Source organism: Thrips palmi, unplaced genomic scaffold (assembly GCF_012932325.1).
Source record: "Thrips palmi isolate BJ-2018 unplaced genomic scaffold, TpBJ-2018v1 HiC_scaffold_1, whole genome shotgun sequence".
Classification (NCBI taxonomy): Eukaryota; Metazoa; Arthropoda; class Insecta; order Thysanoptera; family Thripidae; genus Thrips; species Thrips palmi.
Window position 1 is genome coordinate 12,535,566 of NW_023144620.1, and position 17,558 is coordinate 12,553,123.

Sequence of the window (17,558 nt, forward strand, 5' to 3'; positions counted from 1 at the left end):
TATTGGCGCTTTCAGAGCTGGCGGATGTAGGGGTGAGGGGGACTAGTTGGTCTCCGAGTAAATACTAATGTCTACGCCTTTATTCATACAAAAATGCACATTTAACATCACCATACATATCACATCCTTTGCGTCATACTAAAATAAAAATACAGCAACATCGTCCAGTGACGAAACAACTTTCGCTACACAAACGCCACGAGCTTTTCGGAACTAACAACAAGCATCAATAAAACTCGGGGGCAAGACAATTTAAATCCCGAGCCGTGGGTCTTTTTGGAGCAACATTCACCACTCCACAACAGTCTTTGGCTGCGACATGCACGCCCCCCCGGCGATGACGTCATGTCTGTTCATCTCGAGATCTCGAGGCCCCAGTGAGAGGAGTGCAAGTCAGGGGGTCAAAACGACGCCAATTCATCGAACAGCATTCGGAAATATGGGACAAAATTCATCAAATTCATATCATCGACGTCGTTATGGCCATTCTGATTTTGACCTCGTCTGGCTGGGGCGGCCACGAAGCTCCCCTCCGGGCGCCACGTGCACTGTGTCACGCCGGGGAGGCTCCCTGACTCCCTGACGGCCAGCGGATAGGCAACCCCGCCCACGGCCGCGCGAGGCGCGTTGCCTACAACGCCGATGGCGCAGCGCTGCGCAGGGGTCCCCGAGGCCCTCGTCAGCAACCAAGAGGCACCCGGCAGCCACCTGGCGCCAAGCTGGTTGCCCGGTCGGTCGGTCGGCGAGGTCGGCGAGGTCGACGTGGTCACGAGGCGGCCGTTGCGTCTAGTCCACGGCCAGCTTCCGGAAGGACCCCTCGACGCCGAAGTCGTCCTGGCGGGGCTTGCCGCCCACGCGCTTGCTCTCGTCCGCCGCCAGCTTGGCCTGCCGCGCCAGGATCCAGGGCATGTTGGTGTGGATGATGAGGTGCCAGTCGTCTGTAAAAAGATGAAGCGGCATTAGTGCTCGCATCACGCCCGTCACTCTGTCTCTCTCGCACCCATACGGCACACCCCATGAGTGCGAGAGAGAAAGAACGACAAAACCGCTGTTCGGAACCAACCCGCTGTAGAAAATGGAAAGCAACTAGGAAATATCGCACCGCATACTTACCGCACATTTGCTGCAGAGTCTTGCCCTGGCCGCCGTAGTCCGAAGGCAAGCACGCCTTGTCGACGCACTTGTGGAAGCTCTCCACGGTGTCGTGGACGATGATCTAAGAACACGAAAGTTGGGTTTGGACGGTTAACCTTGGCCTTGGGCGCCTTGGGGCGGGGAGCAGTTTTGTTCGGCGCGCTCGGCACTCACCCGCTCGCCCAGCTTGTCCTTGAGGAAGGGCCTGACCATGGCGATGACGGTCTTGATGATGCCGGGCGCGTTGACGAGGTGCACCGCCTTGTAGTGGAGCGGCACCGAGCCCTGCGCCGTGTCCACGAACTGCCTGAACAGGCTGAGGTTTGCGACGAACGAGTTGTTGAGCGCCACGGTGAAGTGCTCCAGGTCCATGCAGATCTCCGCGTCGACGGGGTGGCCCTCCGACCCCAGGAACACGTCGGCCATGTGGACCGTGAGCTTGAAGTAGATCCCCCAGTCCATCTTGGACGGGTCCTCGCCCACCTCCTTGGTGAACTTGGTGATGACCATGCGCGTGCCCTGCGGCGTCGTCACGGGCAGCACGCCGGACTTACTGGAAGGAAGCGGGTTTGAATCTCACAGTTCCGCAAACAGGACAGTTTGAGTAAAATGGCGGGTTTGTCCATACATCAGGGCGAACAGGTTCTCGACGCCGGGGGATGGCCCCTGGGTGTAGAGCTCGGCGCGCTGCGCGCGGGATGTGCAGTATTTTTCCAGGTACTCCTTGGCGCGCTGGAGGGAGTTCTTCGACCCAATCAGAAACCGGATCAGCCAGGGGTCGAAGTCCTCTGAAAGAAAATACGGTAAATGCAGTCCAACAAAATCATAAAAAGGGGTCCGCTCTGCCGGCTGCGCCGCCCTGTGCGTCAACTGGTCCAGCGAGTGTTCATGTTGTATCCAAATCCGTCCCAGGGGCAGGGACCCGGGGAGCATGCCAAAATGAACGGCGGGTCGCTTTGGCTTACGGCTTAACGACGGACGTCGAGGCAAGGGGCAGGCAGTGGCTGGGCGTGCGCAGCGTGCGTCGACTCGATGAATAACACGACGACATGCCGTGAATTTACCGTGAGTCACACACACGCATACGGTTCACAGACACACGCGCGCGCGCCTCGCATTCATACACAATACACACACACACACACTCACGCACGCATTCATACACTACACACAGACAAACGCACGCAAACTCGCACTCACGAACTTACCTCCGAGCTGCGGCAGGTGGGGCTGCTGCGCCAACCACTCCCGGAGGATCTTGACGTCACGCTTGAGGGACTCTGGCGTGGCGTCCACCTTCTTGAGCAGCGCGGCGTGCTGCTCCTCGGGCAGGGGCTTGATGTCGTGCAGGAAGGGGGTGCACGCCGCGCCCGCGTCCACTGCAACACGAAGGCATGCGCCGATTCGTGAAAAGTGACAAGACTCTTTCTCGCAGTGTCCCGCGCTCGGGCCCGCATGGGTCTGGTCGGCCGGCTCCGCGGTGCCGGTGGAGGCCAGACTAGACACTACGCAAGGCCGCGGAGCCGCGGCCGGCCACCCCAGACCCCAGACAGGGGACTGGCCGACCGGCGCAGCGCAGCGCAGCAACGACGGAACGCCATCTTTCGCGGGAAAAAACGGTGCGCTCGCGTCTGGCCGGTCACGGCGGGGCGCCCCTTTGCCCCCACGGCCTACGGCAGGGTTGTTAACGTTACTTTTTAAAGGTAACGCGTTACCGTTACCGTTACTTCGGGTTTGAGTAACGGTAACGTCGTTACTTTACCGACTTCTGAAAAAGTAACGCGTTACCGTTACAGGTAACGCAGTAAAGCCGTTATCGTTACTTCAAATCCTAAAATTCCTTAAAAGCCACAATTTTACCGGTTAAAATTGCTGGGGTGAACTACGATTATTTTAAAATTAAAGTAAAGACAGTAAAATTTTAATGTTTAACACGTTCTAATGTAAACTTCTGCACCTACTTCTCCCAATATTGCCACTTATTTTAAAGTCAAAGTTAAGACAGTAAAATTTAAATGATTAACATTATTTAATGTAAACTTCTGCACCTACTTCTACCAATATTGCCAATTCATGGCCGATGGGACCTCTTTTTCAAGTGATGCATCGCTCAATCTGTTTCTGAGAGCAACAAATAAGCGTCTACACTCAGAAAAGTGCAAGTGTTGAAAGTTTTTTTGGAGTGTAGACGCTTATTTGTTGCTCTCAGAAACAGATTGAGCGCCTTGGCAAATGAGCTGATCACAGCAGGGAGAGAAAGGGAGAAAAATATAGGTTTGTAGCTCTTTTTGATGCCTCGCGGTAACGGTAACGCCGTTACCGCGTTACTCCTCTTTGGTAACGGTAACGTCGTTACTTTACTCATTTCTCAAAAAGTAACGCGTTACCGTTATCGTTACAGTAAAGGTAACGGTAACGCTGGTAAAGTCTTTACTCTATAAAGTAACGTTAACAACGCTGGCCTACGGCACTGTGAGCACCCCACGCCACCCACGCCCACCGATGCAGTGCGCCATGCCCAGCCATGCCGCCGAAAAGACGGGGAAGTAGTCTCTCCGAGGGAATGCCCCCGCGCGCATCCTTTTGTTTCCAGTAGTTCTCGCGGCCAAGGTCGGGGAGCTCAAGGCCAGGGTGAGGGAGGGCGGGCCGAGCCGCGAGGCGAGACAAGGCGAGAGAGGTGAAAATGAGCCAGTTAGCGCAGCCATCGGCCGGGGGCAGATTGCCGGGGTCATAAGAAGCGCATCCGAAGCGATTAGCTCTGTCTCTCCTGCCCATTCAGCTCTCGTCGGCCTGAAAGAGACGGAGATACGCGATTTGGAAGCACCCAGTGTGACGTAGGTTAGCCGAGGTTGGAGGATTTGAAATGCCGACAGCGCAGGGGCTCGGCATGCAGACGACGCTCGTCCGCCACACTGTGCGAAAAAACCACAGTGAATCCCGTTAATTTTTTTGCCGGGATTTACTGTAGTTAAGAACACAGGATCTACTGTGCCTGGCGACAGTATTTACTGTACCTGGTACAGGATATTCCGTACTCCACTCCTGTGGTACAGTAAATCCCGTACAAAGTACAGTAGATCCTGTCAAAAAAGTACAGTAAATCCTGTACTCTGAACTACAGTGACAGCTGTACTTATCACTACAGGATTTACTGTGATTTTTTCCCAGAGTGCACACGGCGGGGCTCCCTCGGACAAAGGCGCTTTGGACAAAACGACAAAACTTGCGTGACCTAGTCGGCCCAGACACCGTCAGGGCAACACGCCGCCGAGCCGCAGTGTGGCCGTAACGGCCTCGCGCCTCGCGCAACAACGAAAGCGACGAAAGCCCCTCGGCCCGCAAAACGGGCCCAGGCACGATGACGTTCGTTTTTGCGTCGACGGCGCCGAAAAGAAGATCATCGGGCCGCGCAACGCGACGCAACGCGACGCAACGCGACGCAACGCAACGATGCCGAGGCGCCGCGTCGCTCTGTCTCTCTCGCACTCAGGCGGCGCCCCGTACGGGTGCGAGAGAGACAGAAGCGCAGCTGACCGATGAAAGCGGCCCTTTCGGCCGCCAGGCTGCGCCTAAAGAGCCTCGGCCGCCAAGGCGACGACGGCGAGGGCGGCGCGGCGCGGCGTGGAGGCGGGCGGCGCCAATAATGCCGCATCCAAAGGCAGCCAGGCAAAGGTTGCGGCAGCAAAAGGCAAAGGCAAAGGCAAAGGTGAGAGGTGAGGGCTGCATAGACGCCGCGTCGCCCCGCCCGGCCCGGCCATGGTGCGCCCGGCCCGGCAAACCGGAGGCATCGCTCCACCTACTCATCTCGTTTCCGCGCCGCCGCCGCGCCAAGGCTGCCGTCGGCTGCCGCTTCCCCGCGCTGCGCTTCGCCAGCTCCGCCAGCTCCGCGCTCCGCGCTCCGCGGTTCGCTTGCGGTCGCCGCGATGAGAATGTCGTCGGCGACCGCAAACGCACACAAAGCCGCGGCCGGCGCGCTGCCTTTCGCGATTGGCTGTCGTTTTCAACAACACACGCACTGCAGGCTCGTTCCGAACTGTTGGCGTCTTCCTCTCACTCGTATGGCGCTCCGAAGGGTCACGAGAGAGACAGGGCGACGGCTCGCTGTTCGGGATCGGTCTGCTGGCGGCGGTGGAGGGCCCACCGCAGGCCGGCGGGCCGCCTCCCCGCGGGGCAAGGGGCCGGAGGGACTCAATGACGTCCGTGTCGCGCCGCGCGGTGCTGGCGGTCACATCGACTCAGACGAGGCGACGCATCCGGTTCGGGGATTCCCTTCTCGTCAAGGGAGAAGGAATAAACTCCCGCGTAGAACCAACGCCCAGGACCCGTGGGAATTCCCTTGCATGTGGGAGTCGCCCAGAGCGGAGAAAGGCTGCGCCGGGCCGTGCGGTGGGCGTCGACCTTGAGACCCATTCATATTCTCGACATTTCACCACATTTTTTTTTGAGACCGGCTGCGTGACCAGCGCCTTGTCTTGGCTGCGTGGCCCGCGCCACGGCGATGACGACGATGCTGCAGCAAGGCAGCAACCAGTCGGACGGCTCGGACGGCTCAGTCCCCACTCCGCCTTTCTTCTGGCCGAGGTTCTTGGCGGCGAGCCGCGCATGCAGGTCAAGAGCGACACAGCCCACTCCCGCTAGGCCGGCAGGCCGCGAGGCGCGAGGCGGCGTAGAGCACGCCGCGCGCCCAGAGCAGCGCTGGCCTATCCAGACCTATCCCTTCCAGCGGGTTCGCGAACTTGGCCTTGAACGCCTGCTCGGCGGTGCTGCGGCTAGACTTTTGACTCCAGCAGCAGGCAGGCCTCGGATGCCTCTCTGTTTCGAGTGTTGCGGTCCGCTGCTGCAGGCTGATTCCTGTCTTTTCCAACAACACGGGTCCTGCAGCAGGCTGATGATTCCCCACTGTTGGTTCTTCTCTAGCACTCATGTGGCTTTCCGTCAGTAGCGTGCGCAGAAATTTAAAAAAAAGGGGGGTGGGGTGTCAGGCCATGCTTTTTGCCTACTGACGGGGGGAATGTGAAGCAATTTGCCTACCTTCCAGGAGGCTATCAAGTGCCCAAAAGAGATTCATGACGCCCCCCCCCCCTTTTTCCTTGCGCACGCCACTGCTTTCCATAGTGGCGAGAGAGGCAGACAGCTATCCTAGGGCAACGGCTCGCTGCTGGGGACCGGCCAGCTCAGCTGGCTCCGAGGCTGGCTCCGCCGAGAGCGACGAAAGTAGTGCTCGGAATCAGCTGCTGTGGCCGCCTCACATCCTTCATCCTTTCGCCCCTTTCCTTTCGTTGTGGTGCCGAGCGATTCGCAAGGATCGTCTCGTCGCTCTGTCTCTCTCGCACTCCTCCGGACCACCTCACGAGTGCAACAGAGACGTGTCGAGACTGTTCAGTTCGATGGCGGCCGCGAGGATGCGCCGCCGCGCCGCGCTCATCAGACTGATTCCGAGAGTCGCTTTGGACGCTCTGTCTCTCTCGCACATGGACGGCACGGCGCGTGAGCGCGAGGGAGACAGAGCGACGATCACGACTCTCGGAATCAGTCTGCCGGTCAAGCGGTGTGAAGCTGTGAACGTGTTGGCGGCCGCGCGGTACATGGCCAGCCTGCGGCCGCGGGGAGTACACCGTCAAACTCTACTGAGATTCCCAGCGCCAAACGGCGACAGGCGACACCCGCTGGACCGGGCGACATCGAACGGCACAGCGCAAAATCGTGTTTCCAGTGCCGGGGGGTTGGCCTAGCCTAGCCAGGCGACTGATTCCGAGGGCCGCCTTCGTCGCTCTGTCTCTCTCGCACTCGTGGGCCGCCCCTATAGGTGCGAGAGAGACAGAGCGACGAAAGGCGGCCCTCGGAATCAGTCGACAGGCCGGGTAGCGGCCAGCGCACCGGTCTCCGCAGTCTTTTTGCAGTCCGCCTCGCCTTGGCACACTTTGTTCTGAGACGAGCAGTGCGGCGAGGCACCGGGGATTCTGGGGAACGAACCGAACGAACGGACGGCCGGGCCTCCGGACTCCGGATCGAGTGCCTCGGCATGGAGTGCCGCGGAGGCGTGGCCGGGATTAGCGCGACGCCGCGAATGGAGGATGGCGCAACCATCGGGCCGAACTTGACCACGCACCGCGGGGCCACCGCACCGGCCGCCGCACCGGCCGCAGCGAGTACAGTCCGCCGTCTGCCGGACAGTGCATCGTCGCTCTGCCTCTGTCGCACTCATGGGGCGTGCCGTAGGGGTGCGAGAGAGGCAGAGCAACGACACCATCGTTTGGCAGGCGGCTGATCCCCGACAAGGTGCATCGTCCACCACTCTGTATCTCTCGCTCTCTGGCAGAGCGCCCCAAGTGCGAGAGAGACAAAGCCACTGTTCGGAATGACGCTCAGTCTGCTGCTGGGCAAGACCATCCGCGCCGTGAGTCACATCACTGCCAGTGACTTGCACGGCGCGTCTTGCTTCTTACCGCCGCCAAAAAGCAAGTCGCGGTGAAAGTGCACGGCGCAGCGCGGCGCTCGCGAGACCGTGGTCCTGCTGCGGCACTGCGAAAAAACCAAAGACCCAGCAGCAGCAGCAGACCGATTCCGAAAAGTCATCTCTGTCTCTCTCGCACTCCAGCGACAGGCTCCGTGAGTGCGAGAGAGACAGAGCGACGGAACGGCGGTGCGGAATGGCTCGGCTGCAGCACCGGCGGCGCGGAGGGACGACCAGGACGACGACGGAGGGCTTTAATGGAACCAATTACTGCTGGCGCCTGGAGCGGAGCCTGGCGTCGTCGGCGACGTAAGGCACCTCGGGCACGGCGGCACGGCACGGCAACGCGGCCATTTCGGCCGGAAGGCGAAGACTCATTTCAACCAAGGCGGGAAGAAAGTCCGCGCGTCGTCGCCGTCGTCGTCTGTCCTGTCGTCCGGGACGTCATCCGCGACGTCGTCCGGGACGGGACGCGATGCGCGAGGCTGCCGCCATGAGACAAGGGTGCCGACGACGCCGTGCTGCGGCGACCCTTGGGCGGGACCACGGCGTCCACGACGAACCTCACCACGCCGCAGAGCTGGCGGTCATCATCGTCATCATCGTCGCTGTGGGCCTCCACAGACCTTTAGCGGTGGCGCCGCGAAGGAAAATGTTGGCGGGCGGCCTAGAGTGGCCTAGAGGCGCCGCTTCCTTCCGACATTCCCGGCATCGCGATGCCGGCCAAAGCGAGAGCGCAGGTGCGGCGCGCCAGGGAAGTCCAAGGGGAAGTCCCGGCCGCGCTTCCCGCGTCCCCCAGGACGCCCTCGACGAGCGAGAGCGCCGCAGTGCACGCGTCATGGATGCGTCCAGCAGCGACAAAACTCGAAAAAGTGCCATCTTGACCAAAGGGATGCTCTTTTCTGGGTGAAGTGGTTGACTCAGACGTGCACGTGCTCGAAAATTGGAATGACTCTCTTGGGCGCTCATGGGTCAAGCAAGCACTCTTGGAGCAGCAGTCCGTTACGTGCGTTTAAATCTCTCGATTGCCGCTACTACACTCTAGGTGTGCACTGTACACACACGATCGGCCAGCCGTTCGGCGATCCTCGCCTTCGAATAGTGACACTGGCTCTGTACGTCGAGTGCACGGCCACGGCACGCGCCCACTGCGCCGCGACGCAAGCTGCACAGTGACCCGGTGGCGCATCTGGGCGAGGCCGAGGCGCGAAGGCCCGCTTCCATACCTTGAACCAGTTCCGGCATCTTGGTGCAGGCGGTGCAGGCCGTGCAGGTAATCCAGTCAGGCCCGCGCGGCGACGTGCGCGTGTGTGCGGTGTGTGCGAGCGTGGAGGTGCGTGGCGTGGCCGATCTCGGAGCCAGCCGTCGTGAGACTGGCCGCTGGGGGGCCGCGGGACCGGGGACTCCGCGGGGGCCGTGCGCCGCGCCGTGCCGCACTCTGAAGGGAGGGCGAGGGGGCCGCCCCTCTCACTGCAGCCCCGCCCCCCTCTCCCTTCAGCCGACCGGAGCCCGGAGCCCCGCCGTTACGTTGCGTTACGTCTGCGACTCCGAGGGCTTGCCGCCTTTCAGACGAGTCGTCTCGTCGCTCTGTCTCTGTCGCACTCATGGGATGCATCGTAAGGGTGCGAGAGAGACAGAGCGGACGATCTTCTGAATCACTCGACTGCCGAACGCCCGCGGGCCACGGACGCGGCGAGGGCTTTGGACGGCCGAGCCCTGCTGACTGATTCCGAGCACTGCTTTTGTCGCGGTCTCTCTCGCACCCTTTCCGGACGCCCCATGAGTGCGAGAGAGACAGTCCGACGAGAGCAGTCTGCTGGGCAGCCCATGATGCTGGCGGTGTTGCGAAACGCGCAACGCGCGCGTTGTCGCTGTGAGTTGATGGCCCCACGGAAACGGCCAGCCACGAGTGTTGTGCGGTGTGGTGACAGGCCGAGAAGGTGACTTCGCCGGTGACTTCGCCCGGACGCGAACCGCGAACGGGTGTCGTTGTCCCATCTTAATGGCCGGCGACGCGACGCGACGCGGCGCACACCGTGGGGCGTAAGTGACAGGCAAGGCGATTGCCTCCCCCTCCTCGAAGGTGCGCGGCCGGCTGTGTCGGGTGGGTGGCCTACCCGCAGAGAGCGTGATGCTGTCGCTTTGTGGGTGGCCAGCTGTCCAGGCGCTCCACGCGGGCTCCCCGCACACAGTGGGCCAGAAGACCGGTGCAGGCGACCAAAACTCTCGACGCGTTTTGAGCTCCAGAGTCGCTAAATGCGACTCGAACCGAACGTGTGACCCCACCTATGGATTGCTCTCCGAACGAAGAATCTATTGGTGGGGTCACAAGCTCGTAACGCGTCTAGAATTTTGGCCGCCTCCACCGGTTTCTGGCCCACTGCGCGGCAGCTCGCCGTCGCAGGGAAGTGCCAGAGCACGATGGGCTGCCTACCTGCAAGGCGCTCGAGAGCACAACGTCTGTTCAGACTCGTGGAAGACACAGAATGTTCATGAAAAGGCTCGACGTGACTGAAGTCTTCGTGGTATTTCACGAATAAAGGATAAGCGAGCCGTCATAAAGGCGGTTTTGATTTAATGAAACTGGAAATACAAAATGCTGTGTTCAATTGACATTTATTCTGCTGGCTGTGAATACAATGGGCATTGATAAACCATAAACCAAAACGAAAAAAAATACACCGAAATAGGATAAAGAGTCGCGGAAAATGGATCAAATACAAAATCGAAAAGTGCGCCGAAAAAGTGACACAGACGAAAATGACAATGAGGGCTACTATGGGAGGGCGCCACGAGGAGGGAATCACTGTGCGCTAAGTACACGAGTAGAGGTGAGTACACCTTCAATGATCGTAAATTCCATATTTCTGAACGTTTTAGACATCCTTTAACGTTTAAGAAGGCAAACAACGTTGAACATTGCCAAAAAATGAGTGAGTTTTGCTGTTCCAAAAGTGTGAGTGAGCACAGGTCAATGTGTCAACATGTGTATACACTGGTGATTCATCCCTCGGGTCAACACCGTCCGGGCCGTGACGTTAGAGGCCGCTGATATTCGAATTGAGGATAACGCCTAGACCAGCGAGCGTTGCGCCGCACAGCGTTCGTCGCAAGGGTGTTAGTAGCGACCGATGCTCCACAACAAAACGTACCGCCTCACACAGACTTGGGCTCGCAATTCACTCGCAAGCCTTTTTAAATTCAAAGCTCATCCCCGCTGAGGAATTTCAAAACTTGCATTATTTTTTTTTTTTGCACACAATTGAGCATACGCGTGGAATGCACAAATTTGTGCGCCATATCGCAAAAGTTGCCGCATGAAAATGGACAACTCCATGCTTAGCTGCGCACGAATTCATGCATTTTAAAATGAAAGCTCAATCCCGTGCGAAGCTATGCACCGAAAAATACATAGTTATTTAGTGTGTGAGTAGCTCTCATGCTCACGATCTAGGAATTGGAATCCCTACAGAGGGAACACGCCCATTACAAAGGCAGGCGGGTGAGGAGCTACCCTACGCTTAATGGACAATTATAGTTGGATAGACACGATACACTTAACATCATACAATAAAAATCGTTTAGGAGAGGTAAATAGGCAAGTTAATTCATGTTGCTGCTGCTCAGGTTTCGTAAATCAAACATTTTGTCATTGTGGAGCGTTGATCATACATTCATTGGTGTTGAGATACGTTTATCATACATTCGATGGAGTTTGCTGCAAGAAATGGGTGATCGAAAAGGCGTCGATTCGGCGTCGACATGACGCATAATCGACGTCTTTCCGATGCACTCATTTCTGGCAAAAGTATTGATATGCGTTTATGAATTATGCATTGGGCGTTGAGATTGCTTTAGTCAAACAAGTCGCTAGTGTTGAGGTTGAGATGCTATATACGTTAAAGTACGCTGGTGTTAAGATGCGTTCAGTACGTTTCATAATCACTTTGTTGTTTATCATTTCGCTGTTTTTCATTGATACGCGCATGGTTTACGGACTTGTCCCCTACCCTCACACAGGGACCAGACTTCACGGGAGATAAGGAACCCCTCCGAGTAGCGGTAACCAAAATGGCCAAATAGGGGGTGGGTGAGCCCAGCAAGAAGTTGAATTTTGAGTCTGTGTCGGTTGTGGGGCTTCTTGGTCTGGCCCTTCATGCGGAACCAATCGAGTCTCCAGACAGGCGCAGCTTCCGCAATCACCAGGGCAATCGCAATCCCTCTCACGCACGAAAACGTCATGCCCCACCTAGAGAGGGGAACTATTCTATTCAACCGATCCATTCTACTACCATAGTAATTGGTCTTGGCGGTTGAGATGGCGGGGATGTGCCGTCGCATTGCCGGCACCGCGAGGACTCTTCTTCATGACGAGCAATAAACGCTGCGTCGAGGGCCGATAACCGCCGAAAAGGCAGGCCAGAAATGCCAGAACTGGTACTGCCTGAAAAAGAGAGCGAAAGGGGCAAAACGTTAGACAGCACTTCCATTGCGTTGGGCCCGTTGGGCCCGTTGGGCCTGGTCCGATGTTCCCATCACCGAAATCCAGAACAATGCCTCCGCGTCCCAGAATGTGTCGCGTTTAAACGCACACGATGGCATTCCAAACTCTGAAATTAAAAGAGCACCAAGTTTTGATGCCCCCCCCCCGAACCTTGAATCCTCCCACCGAAGTTGCCAAAATGTTGCCTTATTTTGGCACTTTGGTCGGGTGGAGAGCCAAAGTTTGGCATGACGATGTGGACTTTCAAGCAGGAAATGCCACTGGATTATTGCAGCTGAGGCGTTTCTTTTTGGGTGAGTTCCGCGTTCAAATACCCGCCAGCCGATGCACAGTCGTTGCGCCTTGCGGCGTGACGCAGTGTATTCGCAGCAAGCGGAGCGCAGTTCGAGTGCGATAACTGGCGAGTACTGGGTGCGGCCGTGCGGCGCGATAAGGGGCCTTCCACAAATCACGTATATAATAATGCCACGAGCATGAATCCTGACGAAGCCCCTTTGCCCCCACCCCTCACCCCCTCGGTTCCCGTTTACGTCCCCTCTTTGAGGAGCCAATCCAGAGCCAACCTTTGGGGCAAAGTAGCACTTTTTGCCTACCTACAGGGGAAAAGCATAGCTGTGTGCCTACTTACAGAGGCAGCGTGTGGCTTTTTCCCGACCTTTCAAAGGTGCCATCGGAGGGGCCAAAGGCTGTCGCCCCCCTTTGGATCCGCACTTGCTCTCTTAAGTAATAGTACGAACGAGTGCAATCGTACTTGCCAGCGTCCCTTTACTTTGAACCGAGTGGAAAGGTTCAAACAAAACGGCAGCAACGCAGAGGAACACTTACCTCGACACTTCCAGTCAGGCGCAGGGCGGGATGGGGCGGCTGCTGCAGGGCACTGCAGGGCTCGCCGCACCGCGGCCCCAAGGCCCCTCGGGCGAGGCCGTGGCCTGCCGTGGCAGAGGCCCGTGACAGGGTCGGAGCGGTGGCCGCCATCCGCTTGGAGTCCATAGCAGACTGATTCCGAGAGTCGTCTTCGTCGCTCTGTCTCTCTCCGTCTCATGAGGCGTGAGAGAGACAGATGAAAACGACTCTCGGAATCAATCAACAGGGGCCGTTCGACTAGCTTCGACGTCTGGATCTTAGGCCAGGCCAGACGGAGGATTCGGTCGCACAGTGCAGCCCCCGCTGCCAGGAGTGGCTGCAAAACTAATCGACACGACGGGGCTGCCTTGCTGCCCTGGGCGTGTGCTCCTGAGATACGCATTATCTCGGCCCCTGCAAACTTATCCCGAGAGTCGTTTACGTCGCTCCATCTCTCTCGCACTCATGGGGTGTCCCGTAAGGGTGCGAGGGGGACAGAGCGACGAAAATGACTCTTGGAATCAATCAGTCTGCTGCTGGCTTGCAAGCAAGCCGCAAGTACATCGGAACGACCGTTGCTATCCTGCACCGCCTCGCCTCAACGCGGGGAAGTACAGGTGTCGCATGGGCTGCCTATCTGCAGGGCGCTTCAAGCCAGCGCGCGGTGGGCCAGAAGATCGGTGGAGGCGGTCAACACCCCGGACGCGTTTCGAGCTCCTGAGTCGCCAAATGGGACTCAAACCGAATGCGTGGCCCCACCTTCCGAACGAGGAATCCATTAGTGGGGTCACACGCTCGGTTCGAGTTCTGTTTAGCGACTCTGGAGCTCAAGGCGCGTGTAGAGTTTGGACCAGGCTTTGACCGCCTCCACCTTCCCCGCGCCGGTCTTCTAGCCCATTGTGTACACTCTTTCCAGTGCTAGTTTTGAAAGGCAAGAGAGCAATCTCTCATTTAATCAATTAATGTTGGTACTTTGTAAGATGGCTTTGTTCAAATGCATCGAAAGAACATGAAAGTGAAGTGGATGCAATTATGCAGTCTCAATCCCGTTATGTCAGTGAAATACAAACTGTGTGGCATATATGACGAATTTCAGATGTCAAATGAAAACTTTAAGCAAATGTACATAACTGATATTTATTCTGCTGGGTGATAAATACAAATAAACATGGGCTGAAAAACAATCAAGAAGAATTTACCATCAATAGGATGAAAAAAAAATAATAAAGATACAATAATTTAGAGCAAATCGAAAAGTATGCCGAAAAAGTGACACAGAAAGAGTGACAATGCGGACTACGGGGGCAGCACCGTCCCGGCCGTGACGTAAAGGCCGCTGGCCTCGGAGGTGGGGACAGTGTCCTGCCTAGCGGGCGTTGCGCCGCACAGCGTCGTCGCAGGGTGTTTGTAGCGATCGAGTCAGCTCCGTGACAAAACGCTTCGCATCACACAGACTACCAGGAGATCCACTCACAAAGCAACTTAATTCGAAGCATGTCCCCACTGTGAAATTTCAAAACTGATCACTAAACGAGAAAGATCGACGAGTTGAAAAAACGACAGAGGAGACAAAGCCCATTACGATTGCAGAACAAGTGAGCCCCCTGGCCAAAAATCCAAAAAAAACTCACACGAGAACATCACAAGTTGAGAGTTTTGGCTTTTTTGAGAGAGGCAGGTTGTATGTTTTTCGAGGGTTTTCTGGTTTTGGCTGTAGATGAGAATTATTTTGCTAGAGACATTGGACTAGCCCCCACCCCCTCTTCCGGGAGCCAGACTTCACGAGGACATGGGCCTTCCGAGTAGTGCTTATTATCACACACTCATCCAGCTTATCCAAAACAACAACCAGAATTAATTTACATGAATGGTAACCAAAATGCAGTGAGCCCAGCAAGAAGGTGAATTTTGAATCTGTGTCGGTTGTGGGGCTTCTTGGTCTGGCCCTTCATGCGGAACCAATCGAGTCTCCAGACAGGCACAGCTTCCGCAATCATTAGGACAGAGGCGGCAGTGGCCGCCCCATCGCAATCCCTCTCACGCACGAAAACGTCATGCCCCACCTAGAGAGGGGAACCATCGGGATGACCGTTGTGGCTCTTCTAAAAGGAGTGTTGAAAAGGAATCACTCCGAAGGCAGCGGCTCCAATACTTCCTGAAACAGAGGAGGGCAAAATACTTATAAGAACACGACAAATAATAGGAATTAATAAAAATATTTGTTTAGGGTATTTCCAACATCAATAGTACCTTAGAATATATATCAGATAGGGAAATTTGAAAACTCCTTGATGGACGAAAACATTTCATTTGGAATGAGTTGTCCGAGATCCATTCCACAGCTACATTGCCGTTGTTAGCAGCACCTGAAATAAAAATTAGAGTTTTTAAACAATAACAGTCACAAGAAAGCTAGAGTCTTCTAAAATGAAAAACAACAACAAAAATAGCGCAGAATAGCTGGCCCACAAAAATGGGAGAAGAGGAGTAGTACTTGGGAATTCTTCACTTCAATATCCCCAAAGGAGAAATTTGGTTTTGCCTTAAAGCTTTGGAAACTTCCCAGCATTCTGAGATTTTTGGCCAACCCTACTACATAGGCAAAAAGCACCACTTTGCCCTTGTGAGTAGAAAACCACTCTACATTGCGCCCTCTCCCTTAGGCATAAGAACCTCTGCAGAGGTCTCCGCCGCGTAGAAAAACTTCGACAGGCCAGCAGGCTGATTCCGGGTCGTTTTGATCCATCTCTCTCTCTCGCACATGTACGGGACGGCCCATGAGTGCCGACTTTCGGAACCAGTCTGCTGAGGTCAACGAAGGTCATCCCCCTCCCCCTATTAAGGAGACGACGGGGTATGCAACCCGCATTGCAAACAGCCCCATGTTCAGGGGCGGATCCAGAGCCTGAGGGCGGTGGGGAGGAATACACAGTGACTTTTCACAGAGACAACAAGTTGCTTTTGAACAAGTGGCTCTCTAGGGCCCAGGAGGAAGCTACACCCTGAAAAGGGTGATCTTGCCCGTAGAGATACTCTGGACGGCAGCAAGAGTATTTCATTGCCACAATGGATATTCGCTTAGCTCAAGAGTATTTGGTGCTAGTGATAAGAGTGACTCTTACGACAAGAACCCACTTTTCAGGGTGTAGAGACATGCAGCTCCTTAAAATGCGCAAATGGACAAAAACGACTCCGAAACCGACGACTTGACACGCCTGTTTCCAGTCAAACTGAAGAAATTTAGGCTGACGAGCCCCCGCTCGGCAACACATGGCACTCGAGTCGTACTTACGTCTGAAAGGCTGAACGAGTCACGGTGGTCCTTCAGGGTGACGCGGCGGCGTCATGGTGACGCGGCGCCAGCATGCGCCAGCAGCACATGGAGTCCCTCTGCCGTCTTCTGGTCCCTCAGGCCTCGGTTCGCTGGTGTGGGGTGGGCTGGGCTGCCGCCGACGCCGCAGACTGGGCTGGGCAACCGCGAGCAGGCATGGGCTGCTGCACGTCACTCACGTCACTGCTGAAGCAAAACACATCATTTAAAATTAAAACAGCAAAAAGAAAGCGGCCACCGCCTCCAAACAAAAATGGCCAGCACCACCGCCCGGAGTAGGCGGTCTTGGTTCGGAAGCAGTGGGCGTCCAAGGTCACAGTCAGCCATTTCAGGACCATTGTGAAATTTGAGGATTTGTGCAAACTGGAGTCGCGCCCGACCTTTCGTGACAAAGCGTCACGAAACAGCCGCTGGTCGAGCCAGGGCCGGCCTCTGGGGAGACTCTGGTTTTGGGTTGGCCAGGACTCTCGTCTCTGCAGGGCGTCTGGGCTGCATACTGATTCCGAGCACTGTTTGGCTCTGTCCCTCTCTCGGGTACTTGCGGGACGCCTCGTGAGTGCGAGAGAAACAGCGACGAAAGCAAGAGCTCGCAATCTGTATGCAGACAGGTCTCGGCACTGTACTTACGGCTGCAGGCCTGCACGTTGGACTCGCGGTTTGTCCTTCCGCGTCCTTTGGCGTCATCCAGGCATCATGGTGGTGCTGCTAGCGGCCAGCTCGCGGCGTCCCTCGGCGCCTCGGTCCGCTGGCTTGCAAGCTGGTCACCGCCGCCGCCGACACCGCGGAGCTAGTCGCGGACACCAAGGGTGCTCGCCAGGCAACGGCAACGGCCGCGGCCTGGCCGCGGCCATGGGCCACGTCGTTCCACACTCACTCCTTCTCCTGGACTGACTGACTCGACTCGAGTCGGTCAGACTCTCTGGACTCTCTGTCGTATCCTGGCCGTGTCGTTCGTGCCGTGCCCTGCCGGTTGTTGCTGGCCACCCCGCCCCGCGCCCCTCTGCCCCACGGCCCGCCACGCCGCCACCACCGCCCGCCCGCCGGGCTGAGGGCGGTCTGCCCTCCACCCCACCCCCACCCCGTCTCCTCGCGCTGCCAGCGGGCCCAACGAGCACGTCGCGGCGCGGCCGGCGCGGTTCGCCGTCGCCGCACCTTTGTCACACATTCAGCAAATCAAATTTAGCAGCCACCAAACGTGGTGAATTCCGTGGCCAAATTGCTTTCTGTCGATATGATCGCATCTGTTTCAGCGAATGTGACGTCACGTTCGATAGAATGTGAATCGTGTCACG

At 56.9% G+C, this 17,558-nt stretch overlaps 1 protein-coding gene and 2 long non-coding RNA genes across 7 annotated transcripts; all 3 read right to left on the reverse strand.

The window, feature by feature from the left end:
• Positions 1–58: 58 nt before the first annotated feature.
• LOC117648201 (alpha-tocopherol transfer protein-like) lies at positions 59–8,935 on the reverse strand. Of its 4 annotated transcripts, none has more exons than XM_034390590.1 (6): positions 8,815–8,935; positions 2,343–2,513; positions 1,763–1,922; positions 1,309–1,687; positions 1,114–1,216; positions 59–938 (listed from the first exon to the last, which is right to left on the reverse strand). In XM_034390590.1, exons 1-6 carry the CDS (start codon positions 8,831–8,833, stop codon positions 787–789), a joined length of 984 nt encoding a protein of 327 aa, XP_034246481.1. In that variant the 5' UTR covers positions 8,834–8,935; the 3' UTR covers positions 59–786. The 4 variants fall into 4 exon arrangements, with proteins under 4 accessions (XP_034246481.1, XP_034246724.1, XP_034246648.1 ...); XM_034390833.1 differs by lacking the exon at positions 8,815–8,935 and adding an exon at positions 5,189–5,205; XM_034390757.1 differs by lacking the exon at positions 8,815–8,935 and adding an exon at positions 5,151–5,167.
• Positions 8,936–10,185: 1,250 nt separating this feature from the next.
• On the reverse strand, positions 10,186–13,486 carry LOC117649483. Its single transcript, XR_004587982.1, has 2 exons — positions 12,918–13,486; positions 10,186–12,032 (listed from the first exon to the last, which is right to left on the reverse strand). It is a non-coding gene; the product is annotated as an uncharacterized LOC117649483 (long non-coding RNA).
• A 568-nt stretch (positions 13,487–14,054) lies between these two features.
• Positions 14,055–17,198, reverse strand: LOC117649544. 2 transcript variants are annotated; one of them, XR_004587985.1, is made up of 4 exons: positions 16,894–17,198; positions 16,228–16,452; positions 15,186–15,301; positions 14,055–15,090 (listed from the first exon to the last, which is right to left on the reverse strand). It is a non-coding gene; the product is annotated as an uncharacterized LOC117649544 (long non-coding RNA). The 2 variants fall into 2 exon arrangements; XR_004587984.1 differs by having other exon boundaries at positions 16,228–16,449; positions 16,894–17,196.
• Positions 17,199–17,558: the final 360 nt, after the last annotated feature.

Coding starts and splice junctions, on each gene's coding strand:
- LOC117648201 (XM_034390590.1), bottom strand. Junction 1,923..2,342: donor CCACCTGCCGCAGCTCGGAG/GTAAGTTCGTGA, acceptor ATTTTCTTTCAG/AGGACTTCGACCCCTGGCTG. Junction 939..1,113: donor GACTCTGCAGCAAATGTGCG/GTAAGTATGCGG, acceptor ATCTTTTTACAG/ACGACTGGCACCTCATCATC.